This window comes from Oncorhynchus mykiss, chromosome 10 (assembly GCF_013265735.2).
Source record: "Oncorhynchus mykiss isolate Arlee chromosome 10, USDA_OmykA_1.1, whole genome shotgun sequence".
Taxonomy (NCBI): Eukaryota; Metazoa; Chordata; class Actinopteri; order Salmoniformes; family Salmonidae; genus Oncorhynchus; species Oncorhynchus mykiss.
Window position 1 is genome coordinate 17,485,176 of NC_048574.1, and position 18,674 is coordinate 17,503,849.

General features: G+C 40.5%; 1 protein-coding gene and 1 long non-coding RNA gene across 2 annotated transcripts in view; one reads left to right on the forward strand and one right to left on the reverse strand.

The window, feature by feature from the left end:
* The window catches only part of LOC110533433, a 5,671-nt gene extending 4,106 nt beyond the window's left edge, over window positions 1–1,565 (forward strand). The window contains exon 2 of the long non-coding RNA XR_005053593.1: window positions 1,173–1,565. This is a non-coding gene — a long non-coding RNA (uncharacterized LOC110533433). The remainder of the gene's footprint in view (window positions 1–1,172) is intronic.
* Window positions 1,566–6,932: 5,367 nt separating this feature from the next.
* LOC118936917 (kelch-like protein 35) lies at window positions 6,933–8,356 on the reverse strand. Its single transcript, XM_036934569.1, has 2 exons — window positions 8,144–8,356; window positions 6,933–7,587 (listed from the first exon to the last, which is right to left on the reverse strand). The coding sequence occupies exons 1-2, from the start codon at window positions 8,336–8,338 to the stop codon at window positions 7,390–7,392; spliced, it is 393 nt and encodes a 130-aa protein (XP_036790464.1). The 5' UTR covers window positions 8,339–8,356; the 3' UTR covers window positions 6,933–7,389.
* Between the last annotated feature and the right edge of the window lie 10,318 nt (window positions 8,357–18,674).

Below are 18,674 nucleotides of genomic sequence, written 5' to 3' on the forward strand. Positions count from 1 at the left end.
ACTCTGTCCATAGGACAACAATCAGTCGTATATTGCACAAATCTGGCCTTTATGGAAGAGTGGCAAGAAGAAAGCCATTTCTTAAAGATATCCATCAAAAGTGTCTTTTAAAGTTTGCCACAAGCCACCTGGGAGACACACCAAACATGTGGAAGAAGGTGCTCTGGTCAGATGAAACCAAAATTGAACTTTTTGGCAACAATGCAAAACGTTATGTTTGGCGTAAAACAACACAGCTGAACACACCATCCTCACTGTCAAACATGGTGGTGGCAGCATCATGGTTTGGGCCTGCTTTTCTTCAGCAGGGACAGGGAAGATGGTTAAAATTGATGGGAAGATGGATGGAGCCAAATACAGGACCATTCTGGAAGAAAACCTGATGGAGTCTGCAAAAGACCTGAGACTGGGACGGAGATTTGTCTTCCAACAAGACAATGATCCAAAACATAAAAAGCTAAATCTACAATGGAATGGTTCAAAAATAAACATATCCAGGTGTTAGAATGGCCAAGTCAAAGTCCAGACCTGAATCCAATCGAGAATCTGTGGAAAGAACTGAAAACTGCTGTTCACAAATGCTCTCCATCCAACCTCACTGAGCTCGAGCTGTTTTGCAAGGAGGAATGGGAAAAAAATTCAGTCTCTCGCTGTGCAAAACTGATCGAGACATACCCCAAGCGACTTACAGCTGTAATCGCAACAAAAGGTGGCGCTACAAAGTATTAACTTAAGGGGGCTGAATAATTTTGCACGCCCAATTTTTCAGTTTTTGATTTGTTAAAAAAGTTTGAAATATCCAATAAATGTCGTTCCACTTCATGATTGTGTCCCACTTGTTGTTGATTCTTCACAAAAAAAATACAGTTTTATATCTTTATGTTTGAAGCCTGAAATGTGGCAAAAGGTCGCAAAGTTCAAGGGGGCCGAATACTTTCGCAAGGCACTGTATATGTTGAAGAGGGTGGGGCTTAAGCTGCTATATGCCTAAACTATAGAAATCATGATGATGATGGTAACTAGGGGTAATGTATAGTGTCTATGAAAACTGTCATACTCTTCTTCTCTGATTAAAAAACATGAGCTGGCGCACCCAGAAAAATGTGTTTGTGTGGAGGTGCTGACTAACGGCGGTTTATTTTGATAGTTTATACTCTTCTTCTCTTCCACAGATTCCCAAAATGTCTCAGACTCCAGGAATGGGAAAATGCTTACAAGAAAGAAACGGATGAAGACAGAGACTGAGTTGTCGATTTCCATTGTTTCTTGTAATGTTAAAAATGGAAGAAAAAGACAATCCCGTTTTTCTAAATTAGCTAGCTATCTAGGCTACTCACCATACTATAGGCTACAGATTTGAGTCACCTCTAAAATAGTTATTTTTATGTTATTGAGTAGACCTATATATCTTTGTTTAATGTAATTCATCTAATTATTAATCTAACAGCTGTGAACGATCTGAGAGACAAGGCAAGAAGGGCATTCTATGCCATCAAAATCCTTATTGTTTTGTAAGAAATATAAGGTATTTTTTACATGTTGCAATACAATTTACTAAAATAGAAGCTCTTATTTGTTTGTAGGTATTTTCAATTGGTAATGAGTAATTATATAGAAATGTATCATAGGTATCTATAAAGTTACACTTCACTTCAAATAGCTAAATCCTGTGTAAGAACTATCGACAACTTTGTATTTATTACAGATATGTAAGTATACCTCAAGATACCCTTCACTTTAACTAGCCAAATCCTGTGTAACACTTAGTAATTACATTGTACTTATGCAGATATTACATGTACTCTCTGGTGTACTTGTGGGTTTATCCTCTGACTCAGATGGCAAGGAGGTTCAGGTTGTCATAATGGGTAATCTAGATTAAAAAGCATGAGCTGGCACACACCCAGACATTTTTTTTGTGTGGAGTTGCTGACTAACAGATGGTACACTTTTTGGGGACAAGTGCTAGCAACCACATTGACTGGAGATTTTGAAGAGTGCACATTCACGGGTAGGTAATTAAAGCCTATTGATCCGCCAACCTCTGTAATCTTGGACACCCAGCACATCTGTCGACAAGAGATTACAACCTTGTGACAGTTATTACTGAATCAGATGCAGCTGAGAAGAAACTACACACTGAATTGGATGATTTTAGGGGAAACTTTCCCATGTGTAACAAGTATTTGTTACTCCTCTGTAATTACAGACCGCAATAACCACCAGTTATAACAACATGTTGTTGTTACAGTGTAACTATGAGCTATTACAATGAACTACAATACTTGTTACAGTGTAATTAAACATGCAATTACACTGTAATAAGGACCCCTTAAAATGAAGTGTTACCCTACTTTCTTAAGAAGACATTCCTATCTACAGTACATGAGAACCTTTACAATTTCACCATTTCAGGTCAGTTCTCTAAGGAAGCTTGAGAGGCAAGTTGCCTTAGGTTTTCTGAGAAACTTCAAAACTGGTCTGATGGTGACTTGTTTGTTTGTTCCCGTACATCAGTCCCATAATACCAGTAGATTAAAGATAGATATCTGATACCACTGTGCCTTCGCTGGAATGTAACCAGACGCTTCCATGAACAAGAGAGGATTAAGATAACAGATGATATCACAACAGCTCTTACAGCAGAAAAATACAATTTCTTATCATACTCAAGAGTCAGTGGTAAAATATTTTGGCAAATGCGATGACCACCTTAGGGTTTCTGGGGTGAGGACCCTGGAGGTTGACGAAATTATTTCCAATTGCTGTTCCTCTCAGTTCCAATTAGTGTCTTAACAATGTGTAAATTGTCTAAATAATAGTAAACACGTCCAATGGCATGTTTTCATGGATGCCAAGGGAAGCCAGGCCTCCCCAAAAATCTAACTGAAAACTGTCTGAGATTGTAGCTCACCATAACAGCACTGTTGCAGACTACAGGGAACATTGTCCGTTTCAATTATCTGATACCTATTTATCCAGAAATGTATTCAATACCTTCACTGTAGGAAAATCAGCTTTATTGGAATCTCACACTTAAATTAGTAATAATCAAAAATACTTAACCTGGTCAGCCAAAAACAGAAAACACTGGAAAACAATATTGGCATGTCAATCACATTGTATGGGTATGAGCTGGAGAGTTTGCACAGTGATTCCTTCATTCAAATGGAAAGTTAAATCAGCATTAGAATACAATTTTTAAAACAGGGATTAGGGAGTTCAGGTATGTACATCATACACATACAGTATGTTTCATATTGAAGTATGGGATTTCAAATTTTCTAAGTCAAAATCAGATTTGAGTGGAAAGTGTCATTCAATTCAAATTGTGACCTAGTTTCTTCACACACTAAAACATTTACAAAAAGGGAACTATATGAATACATACAACTGACCAGGTTAGAGTGAAGATATACGTTCAAATAAGATTTATCTACAAAATAAGTATTGTTACTGTTAAAAAATAATTAATTTGTGCTATGTGGTCAGTGTTCTGTCGTGGAAATTCAGTACTGAGAGAGTCATTTCTTCAAACGATCATCTTTATGTAATATCGATTAATTATTGCAATAATGAAACCGTCGGCTGAGAGCCTAACTGATAAGAAATAAAGAGATATTATATAGGCCCTAAAAATGCTTAGTCAGTCATTTCTAACCTTCCCATAAGCCCCCTTGGTTGATGTCCTGGTTATCTGCACGGGATGTTGCTTTACTTCCATCCAGCTTAGTTTCCCAGATGCCAGGAAGATGAGAAAATGAGGCATTGTTGTAAACTCTTCCAGGTTATCTCTATCTCGGGTCACACACCACATCTTGGAAAACAATATTGGCATGTCAATCACATTGTATGGGTATGAGCTGGAGAGTTTGCACAGTGATTCCTTCATTCAAATGGAAAGTTAAATCAGCATTAGAATACAATTTTTAAAACAGGGATTAGGGAGTTCAGGTATGTCTGAAAGTGTCGTTCAATTCAAATTGTGACCTAGTTTCTTCACACACTAAAACTTTTACTTAAAGGAAACTATATGAATACATACAACTGACCAGGTTAGAGTGAAGATAAACGTTCAAATAAGTTTTATCTACAAAATAAGTATTGTTACTGTTAAAAAATAATTAATTTGTGCTATGTGGTCAGTGTTCTGTCGTGGAAATTCAGTACTGAGAGAGACTTGGTCATTTCTTCAAACGATCATCTTTATGTAATATCGATTAATTATTGCAATAATGAAACCGTCGGCTGAGAGCCTAACTGATAAGGAATAAAGAGATATTATATAGGCCCTAAAAATGCTTAGTCAGTCATTTCTAACCTTCCCATAAGCCCCCTTGGTTGATGTCCTGGTTATCTGCACGGGATGTTGCTTTACTTCCATCCAGCTTAGTTTCCCAGATGCCAGGAAGATGAGAAAATGAGGCATTGTTGTAAACTCTTCCAGGTTATCTCTATCTCGGGTCACACACCACATCTTGGAAAACAATATTGGCATGTCAATCACATTGTATGGGTATGAGCTGGAGAGTTTGCACAGTGATTCCTTCATTCAAATGGAAAGTTAAATCAGCATTAGAATACAATAAAAGGAACACACCACATCTTGTCTATGAATTGCCAACTTTAGGTTTTTATCAGCAAGCCATTGTCAGCTCAAGCAAAACCTATTTTCCTTGACCATACGCCCAGACTAACTGCAGGAAGCTAGAGTGGAAACCATCTCTTCAACAGTTGCCAGCCCAAGCTTCAAAAGACCCCTCTCAGTTAACTCAGAAAGAGAGTCCTAAGAACCTTACTCTATTTCATAAAACAACAATTTGGTGTATAAACATAACTTAATCTTGTAATTATGCTATCACAGTTCTTAAAAGTACTGTTCTGTTTTCTCTTTTGATAACTTGGTCATTGTGATCTGTGCGCATCACTGAAAGTTTATGGGCTCTATTCAATCCGTATCACGGAAGTTCAGCGTTACAGCGTGATTGAAATTGAAAGGCAACGTTCCTGCGTTAGCGGAGACTGTATTCACGCGGTAAACACTGCAAATGCCGGCTCAATCGGAAATTACCTTTACATTTCTATTACGCTTCAGCACTACAGGTTGAACAGAGCCCTGGATGTATGTAAGTCTCCCATTTACATCAATAAATGATTAAATCCGAGTTATGCATGTGGATCTCAAGTTAGGATTCATGTCAAGTGCTTGTTGATCAATGTCAGTTCATATGCTGTCAGTTATGAGGCAATAATGACTTAAAATGCAGGAACTGAAGGACCTGTCTGCTGTATTAAGTGCTAAGGGGTGAATCCTGACTTCAAATTTTCTAAGTCAAAATCATATTTGAGTGGAAATTAGGATTTGCCCCTTAGACTGTGTATAAGCAATACATACAAGTAGACATGGTCACTAAACCATCACAAACATTTGTCTCAGGTCATTTAACTGAACCTGAATCTAAATCAAAGAGTAGGTAAGGGTGGCCAGATGCCTACTTTTCTCATGCTTCAAATGACAGGAGACTACGGGTAGTGATAATTCATCAGAACACTAGAAGTCTCTATTTAGTTCATAAGAAGTCTTGTTTCACTATCTGTTTCTAACCAGTAATTACAGGCCATCAACTGTGGAATGTAAGCCTTGATGTGATTTTATCATGTCTCATCTGCACTTGATATGGAATCTCCTCCCTCTTTGTATCTGTGTGGTATACCTGTCACAGAGCACACAGCATTGTGCAATCTATATCTCCAAAATGGCACCCTACTCCCTATATAGTGCACTACTTCTGTTCAGAGCCTTGGTCAAAAGTAGTACACTATAGGGAATAGGGTGCCATTTGGGACACAAACAGAGTTGACAGTGAGGTTCCTCATCTGACAGTCTTGTTGAGGTCATTGTCAGGATCGAGGCCAAATGGATAATAAGCAAAAAATGCAGGATGGCAGGTTCCTAAAGGTGCCATTTTTAAAAAAAACAATAGACACTCAAGGAAACCTTCCATTGAAGCAAGGTCACTAAAGTGAGCAAATGTGTAAGTGTACACCACCTTTCAAAAGTTTGGAGTCACTTAGAAATGTCCTCGTTTTTGAAAGAAAAGCAAAAATGTTGTCCATTAAAATAACATAAAATTGATCAGAAATACAGTGTAGACATTGTTAATGTTGTAAATGACTATTGTAGCCGGAAACGGCAGATTTTTTATGGAATATCTAGGTGTACTGAGGCCCATTATCAGCAACCATCACTCCTGTGTTCCAGTGGCACGTTGTGTTAGCTAATCCAAGTTTATCATTTTAAAAGGCTAATTGATCATTAGAAAAACCTTTTGCAATTATGTTAGCACAGCTGGAAACTGTTGTTCTGATTAAAGGAGCAATAAAACTGGCCTTTAGACTAGTTGTGTATCTGGAGCATCAGCATTTGTGGGTTCGATTACAGGCTCAAATTGGCCAGAAACATGTACACCGGGGCCACCCACTCCTCTTTCTATTCTGGTTAGTGCCAGTTTGCGCTATTCTGTGAAGGGAGTAGTACACAGCGTTATATGAGATCTTCAGTTTCTTGGCAATTTCTCGCATGTAATAGCCTTAATTTCTCAGAACAAGAATAGAATGACGAGTTTCAGAAGAAAGTTCTTTGTTTCTGGCCATTTTGAGCCTGTAATCGAACCCTCAAATGCCAACGCTCCAGATACTCAACTAGCCTACAGAAAGCCAGTTTTATTGCTTCTTTATTTAGAACAACAGTTTTCAGTTGTGCTAACATAATTGCAAAAGGGTTTTCTAATGATCAATTAGTCCTTTAAAATTATAAACATGGATTAGCTAATAAGTCGTGCCATTGGAACACAGGAGTGATGGTTGCTGATAATGGGCCTCCGTACGCCTACGTAGATATTCCATTAAAAAAATTTGCCGTTTCCAGCTACAATAGTCATTTACAACATTAACAATGTCTACAATGCATTTCTGATCAATTTGATGTTATTTTAATGGATGAAAAATGTGCATTTTTAAACATTTGAACGGTAGTGTATGTTCTGGGCCTCTTCCTCAATGAAATGGCATCTAACAACATATTACATAAATACACAACTGACAAGGCGTTGAAGCAACAACCTCAAAACGTGAGCTCTGAGGCGTCTCTTGTCGCCTCTTATCATTCCTGTGGTCTATAGATGGGGGAGGGAGTTGTAAGTACTTTCATCCAATAGTAGCAGGCTATGGGAACATGATTCAGTCAACTGCCAATCATCAGGCAGCAGCCCAGGTTCTGGGTACCCCTAGGTACAGAGCTAGGATCAATTTCTCCTCCCCCAAAACGAACTTTAACAATTAGTATAACTGACCCATGATCAGCGTCTAGTGGCAACTTCCACCTACACCTCAGTGGGTCTTCTTTGGTGGCCACTGGGTGACAGTGACACAACCGTGGTAGCTGACACTGCGTGACATGGGCTTCTCGTCTGTCAGCTTGCCGCTCTCAGGACTGTAGGCCCAAACCTGGTCGGTGGCCGAGGCACAACTATCTCTCCCCCCGACAATGTAGACCTTCCCCTCACACACAGTCAGGCCACAGCTCTCCTGATAGACAGACACAGAGACATAAGGGTCAGGGGCTTATTCATAAAGCGTCTCAGAGTAGGAGTGCTGATCTAGGATCAGGTCGCCCCTGTCCCTGTTCATCTTGTTCATTATGTTCCAAAAGATAAAACTAAAAGATAAAATCCTAGATCAGCACACCTACTCTGAAAAGCCTCATAAAAACCGTCCCAGGTTTCTTTTTTTCCTTTCCTTGGATAATATGTCATTTCAACCCATACCAAACTAATATGTGACAGGCAGCTCCAAAATCATGTGGCTTTAGAAGCTTTACACCCCACAAATTATAAATGAATGGCCTACTGCTCCTCAACTCCTGTTTCTTCTCATATGTGGCCATATCAGAAATTATAATCCCATTCGCTGTACACGGGTGTCTACACGGGTGTCTACATAGGGATTGTTTTTGTTGTGATTTCAACAATTGTGATTGTAAATCCTTATCTGGCAATTGACAAACAGGAGTTGTCAAAAGCAAAGTGATTTCCCTATTTTATGTAACCCACTGGTTACACATACTAGTATCAAATTCACTTACCAGTTTCATTGGCAAGTCCACCACTTTGCTCCAGTTATCGGTCTTTGGTGTGTAGCTGTAAATCTGGTCCAGGAGGCCTCCCACCACATAGATGGTGTTATTGTGTGCGGTGGCATTGATGCATCTCTGAGAGAAGGGACAGGATGACACATACTGCCATTGGTCCTCTTCTGTGTTATAGCACTGAACCTGCATGGACCATAGAATTACATTTAGAACATACACTATGACCAAACGTATGTGGACACCTGCTTGTCGAACATCTCATTCCAAAATCACTGGTATTAATATGGAGTTGGTCCCCCCTTTGCTGCTATAACAGCCTCCACTCTTCTGGGTAAGCTTTCCACTAGATGTTGGAACATTGCTGCGGGGACTTACTTCAATTCAGCCACAAGAGCATTAGTAGGGTCGGGCACTGATGTTGGGCGATTAGGTCTGGCTTGCAGTCTGCATTCCAATTCATCCCAAAGGTGTTCGATGGGGTTGAGAGCAGGGCTCTGTGCAGGGCACTCAAGTTCTTCCACACCGATTTCGACAAACAACTTCTGTATGGACCTCACTTTGTGCACAGAAATGGGCCTTCCCCAAACTGTTGCCACAAAGTTGGAAGCAAAGAATCATCTGGAATGTCATTGTATGCTGTAGCGTTAAGATTTCCCTTCACTGGAGTTTAGGGGCCAAGCCCCGAACCATGAAAAACAGCCCCAGACCATTATTCCTCCGCCCCCAAACTTTACAGTTGGCACTATGCGGTTGGTGATCTTAGGCTTGTGTGCGGCTGCTTGGGCACGGAAACCCATTTCATTAAGCTCCTGACGAACAGTTCTTGTGCTGACGTTGCTTGCAGAGGCAGTTTGGAACTTGGTAGTGAGTGTTGCAACTGAGCGAGGACAGACTATTTTTACTCGCTACGCACTTCAGCACTCTGCGGTCCCGTTCTGTGAGCTTGTGTGGCCTACCACTACGCGGCTGAGCCGTTGTTGCTCCTAGACATTTCCAATTCACAATAACAGCACTTACAGTTGACCGGAGCAGCTCTAGCAGGGCAGAAATTTGATTAACTGATATGTTGGAAAGGTGGCATCCTAGGACAGTGCCACGTTGAAAATCACTGAGCTCTTCAGAGGGGTCATTCTACTGCCAATGTTTGTCTATGAAGATTGCATGGCTGTGTACTCGATTTTATACACCGGTCAGCAACGGGTGTGGCTGAAATAGTCGAAATCACTCATTTGAAGGGGTGTCCAAATACTTTTGTATATATATTGTATAAAACAATAGGATCTCTATGGTATGGACAGCACAAGCAGGGTTGTTTAAGAGAAGGTTAAACATAAAATTAGGTGTGCTAGAGATATAGAGATCACATATTAGGCATTACATTTTTTTTTTTTAAACGTATGCATGTGTATATAAATAGCAATTTTTCTCTTTATTATGTATTTTTAGACATTTAGTATGCCTAAAAGGTTTTCTTATAATACATTACTTTTGGGGATGGTTTCCTGATTACATATTAAGACTAGTCTAGGAGTAAAATTAATTCTCAATGGAGAATCTCTATTGAAACTGCTTTTTAGTCCAGGACTATTCTGTGTCTGGGAAACCGGCCTAAAATGCACTGAACCTCTATGGACAGTAAAAGTAGGGTCTTGTAAGAAATGGCTTAACACTACATTTGACTAATACTACAGTATTGTGTGTGGCTTCCACATCAGCAGAACAACAGTGTCTCACTTTTTATTGATCTCTCTAATGCTTTTGATACAGTTGATCATGCTATACTAAGGCAGAGATTGTCGAGTGTAGGTCTTTCGGAGCATGCAGTTGCATGGTTTGTTAACTATCTGTCTGATAAAACTCAGTGCACTCAATTTGATGGGCTTATGTCTGTTAAATTGCTTGTCTGGAATGGTGTGCCCCAAGGCTCTGTACTTGGTCCTCTCTTATTCACTATTTATATAAATGATTTAGACAAAAATGTCCAAAATGCACAACTTCATTTTTATGCTGATGATACTGTTATTTACTGTTTTGCCTCGTCTCTTACAAAAGCTTTCCAGAACATGCAAACTCCTTTTTATACTGTTCAACATACCTTGTGTCAATTGAAGCTTATCCTCAATACTGAGAAAACTAAACTAATGGTGTTTTATAATGCAAGAAATGGTCCTCTGACCCTTTCACCTATTACTACCTGTCAGGGCAAGGAGATTGAGGTTGTAACCTCATATACATATCTTGGAATTTTAATTGATGATGGCCTCTCTTTTAAATTGCATATTCAACAATTTACAAAAATATTGGGATTTTATTTTAGGAAAAGGCCTGTTTTTCTTTTGAAGACAGAAGGAGGCTAGTATCAGCTACATTTATGCCTTTACTAGACTATGGGGATATTTTATATACAGTGCCTTGCAAAATTATTCGGCCCCCTTGAACTTTACGACCTTTTGCCACATTTCAGGCTTCAAACATAAAGATATAAAACTGTATTTTTTGTGAAGAATCAACAACAAGTGGGACACAATCATGAAGTGGAACGACATTTATTGGATATTTCACACTTTTTTAACAAATCAAAAACTGAAAAATAGGGCGTGCAAAATTATTCAGCCCCTTTACTTTCAGTGCAGCAAACTCTCTCCAGAAGTTCAGTGAGGATCTCTGAATGATCCAATGTTGACCTAAATGACTAATGATGATAAATACAATCCACCTGTGTGTAATCAAGTCTCCGTATAAATGCACCTGCACTGTGATAGTCTCAGAGGTCCGTTAAAAGCGCAGAGAGCATCATGAAGAACAAGGAACACACCAGGCAGGTCCGAGATACTGTTGTGAAGAAGTTTAAAGCCGGATTTGGATACAAAAAGATTTCCCAAGCTTTAAACATCCCAAGGAGCACTGTGCAAGCGATAATATTGAAATGGAAGGAGTATCAGACCACTGCAAATCTACCAAGACCTGGCCGTCCCTCTAAACTTTCAGCTCATACAAGGAGAAGACTGATCAGAGATGCAGCCAAGAGGCCCATGATCACTCTGGATGAACTGCAGAGATCTACAGCTGAGGTGGGAGACTCTGTCCATAGGACAACAATCAGTCATATATTGCACAAATCTGGCCTTTATGGAAGAGTGGCAAGAAGAAAGCCATTTCTTAAAGATATCCATAAAAAGTGTTGTTTAAAGTGTGCCACAAGCCACCTGAGAGACACACCAAACATGTGGAAGAAGGTGCTCTGGTCAGATGAAACCAAAATTGAACTTTTTGGCAACAATGCAAAACGTTATGTTTGGCGTAAAAGCAACACAGCTGAACACACCATCCCCACTGTCAAACATGGTGGTGGCAGCATCATGGTTTGGGCCTGCTTTTCTTCAGCAGGGACAGGGAAGATGGTTAAAATTGATGGGAAGATGGATGGAGCCAAATACAGGACCATTCTGGAAGAAAACCTGATGGAGTCTGCAAAAGACCTGAGACTGGGACGGAGATTTGTCTTCCAACAAGACAATGATCCAAAACATAAAAAGCTAAATCTACAATGGAATGGTTCAAAAATAAACATATCCAGGTGTTAGAATGGCCAAGTCAAAGTCCAGACCTGAATCCAATCGAGAATCTGTGGAAAGAACTGAAAACTGCTGTTCACAAATGCTCTCCATCCAACCTCACTGAGCTCGAGCTGTTTTGCAAGGAGGAATGGGAAAAATGTTCAGTCTCTCGATGTGCAAAACTGATAGAGACATACCTCAAGCGACTTACAGCTGTAATCGCAGCAAAAGGTGGCGCTACAAAGTATTAACTTAAGGGGGCTGAATAATTTTGCACGCCCAATTTTTCAGTTTTTGATTTGTTAAAAAAGTTTGAAATATCCAATAAATGTCGTTCCACTTTATGATTGTGTCTCACTTGTTGTTGATTCTTCACAAAAAAATACAGTTTTATATCTTTATGTTTGAAGCCTGAAATGTGGCAAAAGGTTGCAAAGTTCAAGGGGGCCGAATACTTTCGCAAGGCACTGTATGAATGCTTCCGCTCAGTGTTTGAGATCAATTGACACTCTTTACCATTGCACTTTAAGATTTATTTATTTTAAACTGCAAAACCTTTAGGCACCACTGCACTTTGTATACCAGGGTTGGCTGGCCTTCTCTAGTCACTCGTAGACTCAGTCACTGGTATACTTTTATTTACAAAGCCATTTTGGGTTTATTACGTTTTTATTTGTGCATTTTTATTGTTCAGAAATGTGGTGGGTACTCTCTTCGTTCGCTTGACTTTATCCTGCTAACTGTTCCAAATGTCCGAACTGAATTTGGTACCTTCTCCGCTGTGCAATCTGGTTTCCGAGCCGGTCACGGGTGCACCTCAGCCACGCTCAAGGTACTAAACGATATCATAACCGCCATCGATAAAAGACAGTACTGTGCAGCCATCTTCATCGACCTTGCCAAGGCTTTCGACTGTCAATCACCATATTCTGATCGGCAGACTCAGTAGCCTCGGTTTTTCTGATGACTGCCTTGCCTGGTTCACCAACTACTTTGCAGACAGAGTTCAGTGTGTCAAATCGGAGGGCATGCTGTCCGGTCCTCTGGCAGTCTCTATGGGGGTGCCACAGGGTTCAATTCTCGGGCCGACTCTTTTCTCTGTATATATCAATGATGTTGCTCTTGCTGCGGGCGATTCACTGATCCACCTCTACGCAGACGACACCATTCTGTATACTTCCGGCCCGTCCTTGGACACTGTGCTATCTAACCTCCAAACGAGCTTCAATGCCATAAAACACTCCTTCCGTGGCCTCCAACTGCTCTTAAACGCTAGTAAAACCAAATGCATGCTTTTCAACCGTTCGCTGCCTGCACCCGCACGCCCGACTAGCATCACCACCCTGGATGGTTCCGACCTAGAATACAGTGCCTGGCGAAAGTATTCGGCCCCCTTGAACTTTGCGACCTTTTGCCACATTTCAGGCTTCAAACATAAAGATATAAAACTGTATTTTTTTGGGAAGAATCAACAACAAGTGGAACACAATCATGAAGTGGAACGACATTTATTGGATATTTAAAACTTTTTTAACAAATCAAAAACTGAAAAATTGGGCGTGCAAAATTATTCAGCCCCTTTACTTTCAGTGCAGCAAACTCTCTCCAGAAGTTCAGTGAGGATCTCTGAATGATCCAATGTTGACCTAAATGACTAATGATGATAAATACAATCCACCTGTGTGTAATCAAGTCTCCATATAAATGCACCTGCTGTGATAGTCTCAGAGGTCCGTTAAAAGCGCAGAGAGCATCATGAAGAACAAGGAACACACCAGGCAGGTCCGAGTTACTGTTGTGAAGAAGTTTAAAGCCGGATTTGGATACAAAAAGATTTCCCAAGCTTTAAACATCCCAAGGAGCACTGTGCAAGCGATAATATTGAAATGGAAGGAGTATCAGACCACTGCAAATCTACCAAGACCTGGCCGTCCCTCTAAACTTTCAGCTCATACAAGGAGAAGACTGATCAGAGATGCAGCCAAGAGGCCCATGATCACTCTGGATGAACTGCAGAGATCTACAGCTGAGGTGGGAGACTCTGTCCATAGGACAACAATCAGTCGTATATTGCACAAATCTGGCCTTTATGGAATAGTGGCAAGAAGAAAGCCATTTCTTAAAGATATCCATAAAAAGTGTTGTTTAAAGTTTGCCACAAGCCACCTGGGAGACACACCAAACATGTGGAAGAAGGTGCTCTGGTCAGATGAAACCAAAATTGAACTGTTTGGCAACAATGCAAAACGTTATGTTTGGCGTAAAAGCAACACAGCTCATCACCCTGAACATACTGTCAAACATGGTGGTGGCAGCATCATGGTTTGGGCCTGCTTTTCTTCAGCAGGGACAGGGAAGATGGTTAAAATAATGGGAAAATGGATGGAGCCAAATACAGGACCATTCTGGAAGAAAACCTGATGGAGTCTGCAAAAGACCTGAGACTGGGACGGAGATTTGTCTTCCAACAAGACAATGATCCAAAACATAAAGCAAAATCTACAATGGAATGGTTCAAAAATAAACATATCCAGGTGTTAGAATGGCCAAGTCAAAGTCCAGACCTGAATCCAATCGAGAATCTGTGGAAAGAACTGAAAACTGCTGTTCACAAATGCTCTCCATCCAACCTCACTGAGCTCAAGCTGTTTTGCAAGGAGGAATGGGAAAAAATGTCAGTCTCTCGATGTGCAAAACTGATAGAGACATACCCCAAGCGACTTACAGCTGTAATCGCAGCAAAATGTGGCGCTACAAAGTATTAACTTAAGGGGGCTGAATAATTTTGCACGCCCAATTTTTCAGTTTTTAATTTGTTAAAAAAGTTTGAAATATCCAATAAATGTCGTTCCACTTGATGATTGTGTCCCACTTGTTGTTGATTCTTCACAAAAAAATACAGTTTTATATCTTTATGTTTGAAGCCTGAAATGTGGCAAAAGGTCGCAAAGTTCAAGGGGGCCGAATACTTTCACAAGGCACTGTGTGTATATATATATATATATATATATATATATATATATGTATATATATATATATATATGTGTGTATATATGTATATGTGTGTGTGTGTATATATATGTGTGTGTGTGTATATATATGTGTGTATGTATGTATATATATATATATATATACGTATATATATATATGTGTGTGTGTGTATATATATATATATATGTGTGTGTGTGTATATATACGTATATATGTATATATACGTGTGTATATATATATATATATATATATATATATATATACATATATATGTCTATATGTCTATATGTCTATATATGTATATATATACATATATATATACATATGTATATATGTATATATACGTATATATGTGTATATATGTGTATATATATATATATATATATGTGTATGTATGTGTGTATGTGTCAGGTGTATATATATTTTCCATGTCAGATTTATATTATTCATTTTTTTTATTCATTTCCATATGAAATAGCCATTGGGTGCTGTTCAGGGGAGGGCAGGCCCACAACAATGGCCGGTGTTGAATGGAACAGCACTTCACCTTAGTGACAATCAATACATATCTGTTTATTTTATGTGATGATAAAAGGCTCATACAATACAAATATTTTTTTTGTTTTCTTTCACAGTGATAGCGACTCCGGCTGGGAGCCCCCGGTGCCAAGCTGCCCGCTCTACCTCTGCCCCCAGTGGTGTTCATATTACTGCAGGCATGACTGTGCCTCAGGGCCAAAAGGGCACAGCATGGAGGCGTCGTTGTGTTCTGTGACGCATGAACTGCACCACTTGTTCAGTTTGCCTCTGCTTTACATCAGAAAGATACTGCTATGGGACATGGCACAGGCAGCAAAATATTGTGTCGAGGACTTCTAAAGCGTGTACTGTTTTAAAAAAAATGGAATATTTAAAAAAAAATGTTTTTGTGTGTTAGAATTGCTTTTTGATATGTTGTGTGTGTGTGTGTATATAGTTATTTGCACTGTTGTGTATATAGTTATAGGTAATTTCACCAATTCGGCCACTTGGGTACATTTGGGCAACTTGTGTGGGACACCTGGGTGACTACATGCTAAATGTCATATGGCTCACCCATTCCTGAAGTTATCAGTCTGAAACTTTGCACACCTACAGTTGCCCTCTTGTGTTATCCATCAAAATTATCTCCTACATCCTATCTGACTGTGTGGCTATTCTAGTACATGTGAAAGATGACGCTACAACAATAAAAAACAGAACGTATGCTCTCTTTCTCTTTTCTTCCACCAGATCTATTGTGTTATATTTTCCTACATTCAATTAACATTTCCACAAACTTCAGAATGTTTCCATTCAAATGATACCAAGAATATGCATATCCTTGCCTCTGGGGCTGAGCTGTAGATTAGGGTATGTCTTCAGGCGGAAATTGAGAACAAAGGGATGCAGCCATAACAGTTATGGCTGCATCCCTTTGTCTCCTTGTACAGGGATCAACATCAGGGGAAATTTCAGAGTGACAACTAAAAATACAACGTAACATTAAGCATTTTCAAGAATGTAAGTGTCTTACACCCTTCAAAAGATTAGAATCTTGGTAATCAAACTACGTTTTCCAATTTAACATCAGAAGCCTCCTCCCTAAGTTTGTTTTATTCACTGCTTTAGCACACTCCACCAACCTTGCCGTGTCTGAATCCTGGCTAAGGAAGGCCACAAAAAATTCTGAGATTTCCATACCCAACTACAATATTTTCCGTCAAGATAGAACTGCCAAAGGGGGAGGAGTTAGCCTGCAAAGTTCTGTCATACTTTCCAGGTCTATGCCCAAACAGTTCAAGCTTCTAATTTTAAAAATGAATCTCTCCAGAAATAAGTCTTTCACCGTTGCCGCCTGTTATAGACCCCCCTCAGCTGTGCCCTGGGCACCATATGTGAATTGATTGCCCCCCATCTATCTTCAGAGTTCGTTCTGTTAGGTGACCTAAACTGGGATATGCTTAACATGCATGAAACCAAGGCTTCTACGGTTACAGAAGTCAAGAAATGAGAGTGCCTGGGGACACGCAGGGCCTGGGTTAACCTCCAAATCACCCGAGGAACAGAGTAGGATGAGGGTACGGCTAAAGGCTATCAAAACTGGCCGTCTAGTGCGTTGGGGACAGAATAAAAGGAGCAGATTTCTGGTTGTGGTAGAATAGATTCAGGGCATAATGTACAGACAGGGGCATGGTAGGGTGCGGGTACAGTGGAGGTAAGCCCAGGCACCGAGTGATGATAAGAGAGGTTGCATCTCTGGGTGGGCTAGTTATGCTGGGTGAGGTCACCGCATGTCTTGGAGGTGGGACAAAGGAGGTATCTGAGGCATGTTGAGTGGGACTACGGGCTCCGCAGTGAACTAAAACAATGATAACTATTCTAAACAACAGTGTACAAGGCATATTGACATTTGAGAGAGGCATAAAGCAATCACGTGTTGATTGGGGAGAGCTGGCTAAGACAACAACGGATAATCAGCTAAGACAACAACAGGTAAAATGGCGATGAATGGGCAGAGAGGGTCGGTTAACTACACACAGGGCCTGAGTTCGAGGCAGGGGCCAACAGATAAACAAAAAATAAACAAAATGGAGTACCGTGATTAATGAACAGTCCAGCAGGCATCAGCTATGTAGCCAAGTGATCATAGGGTCCAGTTAACAGCAAGAGATGGAACAGGGAAGCCGCGGGGTAGTCGTTACTACGCTAGCACATGGGAGACACAGTGTTTAAAGTTAGCAGGCCGTGGTAAGTAGAAGAGTCTGCTCTGACGTCCGGCAAAGGACGGAAGAGGGCACAGCGGATGGAGTTATGTCGGTGGACCAGTCGTGGTGGTACGGCGGGGAGCCGTGTCGTCATAGGGTCCGGGCCAGATGGTGAAAGAGGTATTGTAGTTGTAGTGATTTAGTTTGCTAGCCGGGAGATGGGGCTAACTGGTGCCAGCTTCGGGGCAGGGGCGTTAGCCACTATAGCCACTCGGTAGCAGCTAGCTAGCAGCAATCATCTGATGCAAAGGTCCAGAGCTTATCGCAAGGATCCGGTGGACTAGTGGATTCTAGCCGTGTTGGGGTTAGAGCCAGGGAGGCATTGGCTGAGTAGCCAAGTGATCACAGAGTAGGTTGGGAGGTGGGCCTGGCTCAGGGCTAGCTTCGGGGCTGGGTCACTCGGTGGCAGCTAGCTAGCTGTGGTGATCAGGAGTAATGGTTCAGGGTTTACGGCAGGAATCCGGCATTGTAGTGGAGAAAACAGTCCGATACAGGCAGGCTGGCAAGTATTATCCAGGCTAAAAAAATGTTTGGTGTCTGTGCAGAAGGACCGTTAGCAGTGGCTAATAATGACTAAATAGCGAGTAGCTAATTAGCTGGTTAGATACTGATGGCTAGCTACTGATGGCTATTTTCTGATGGAGGATCTGGCCATAAGGTCTAAAAAAATAGCGGATCCGTGTCACATTGGGTGAGGCGGGTTACCAAAGGTATATTTAATTTTAAAATGGAAAAGAGATTGAAAGTAAATTGAAATATATACAAAAAAGACAAAATACCAAAATGTGTGTATTGATTTGTGGACTGCAGAAGATTCAAACAACAAGTCTATTGATGTGTTAGTAGTGAGTGATCACTTTACTAAGCTGGCCTGTGCGTATCCATGTCCAAACCATTCTGCTAAGACTGTTGCTCGTGTTCTCTGGAATAATTTATTCTGTATTTATGGTTTCCCTGATTGTATCCATTCTGACAGGGGTGCTAACTTTGAGAGTTCACTTATTTCAGAATTACTTCAGTTATCTGGTGTTGAAAAGTCCCACACCAAACCTTACCATCCCATGGGTAACGGTCAAGCAGAACGTCTGAATCGCACACTGGGTGGTATGATTTGAGCTCTGCCAGCTAGGTCCAAGGCTAAATGACCTCAGATGTTGAAGTGAAGTAAGTGAAGTGAAGTAAAGTAGAACA

Excerpts from the sequence above, each read along its gene's own strand:
- LOC118936917 (XM_036934569.1), bottom strand. The coding sequence starts at position 8,338 with ATGCAGGTTCAGTGCTATAACACAGAAGAGGACCAATGGCAGTATGTG. Across the intron at positions 7,588-8,143 it reads TGGACTTGCCAATGAAACTG|GAGAGCTGTGGCCTGACTGT; the intron begins GTAAGTGAATTT and ends TCTGTCTATCAG.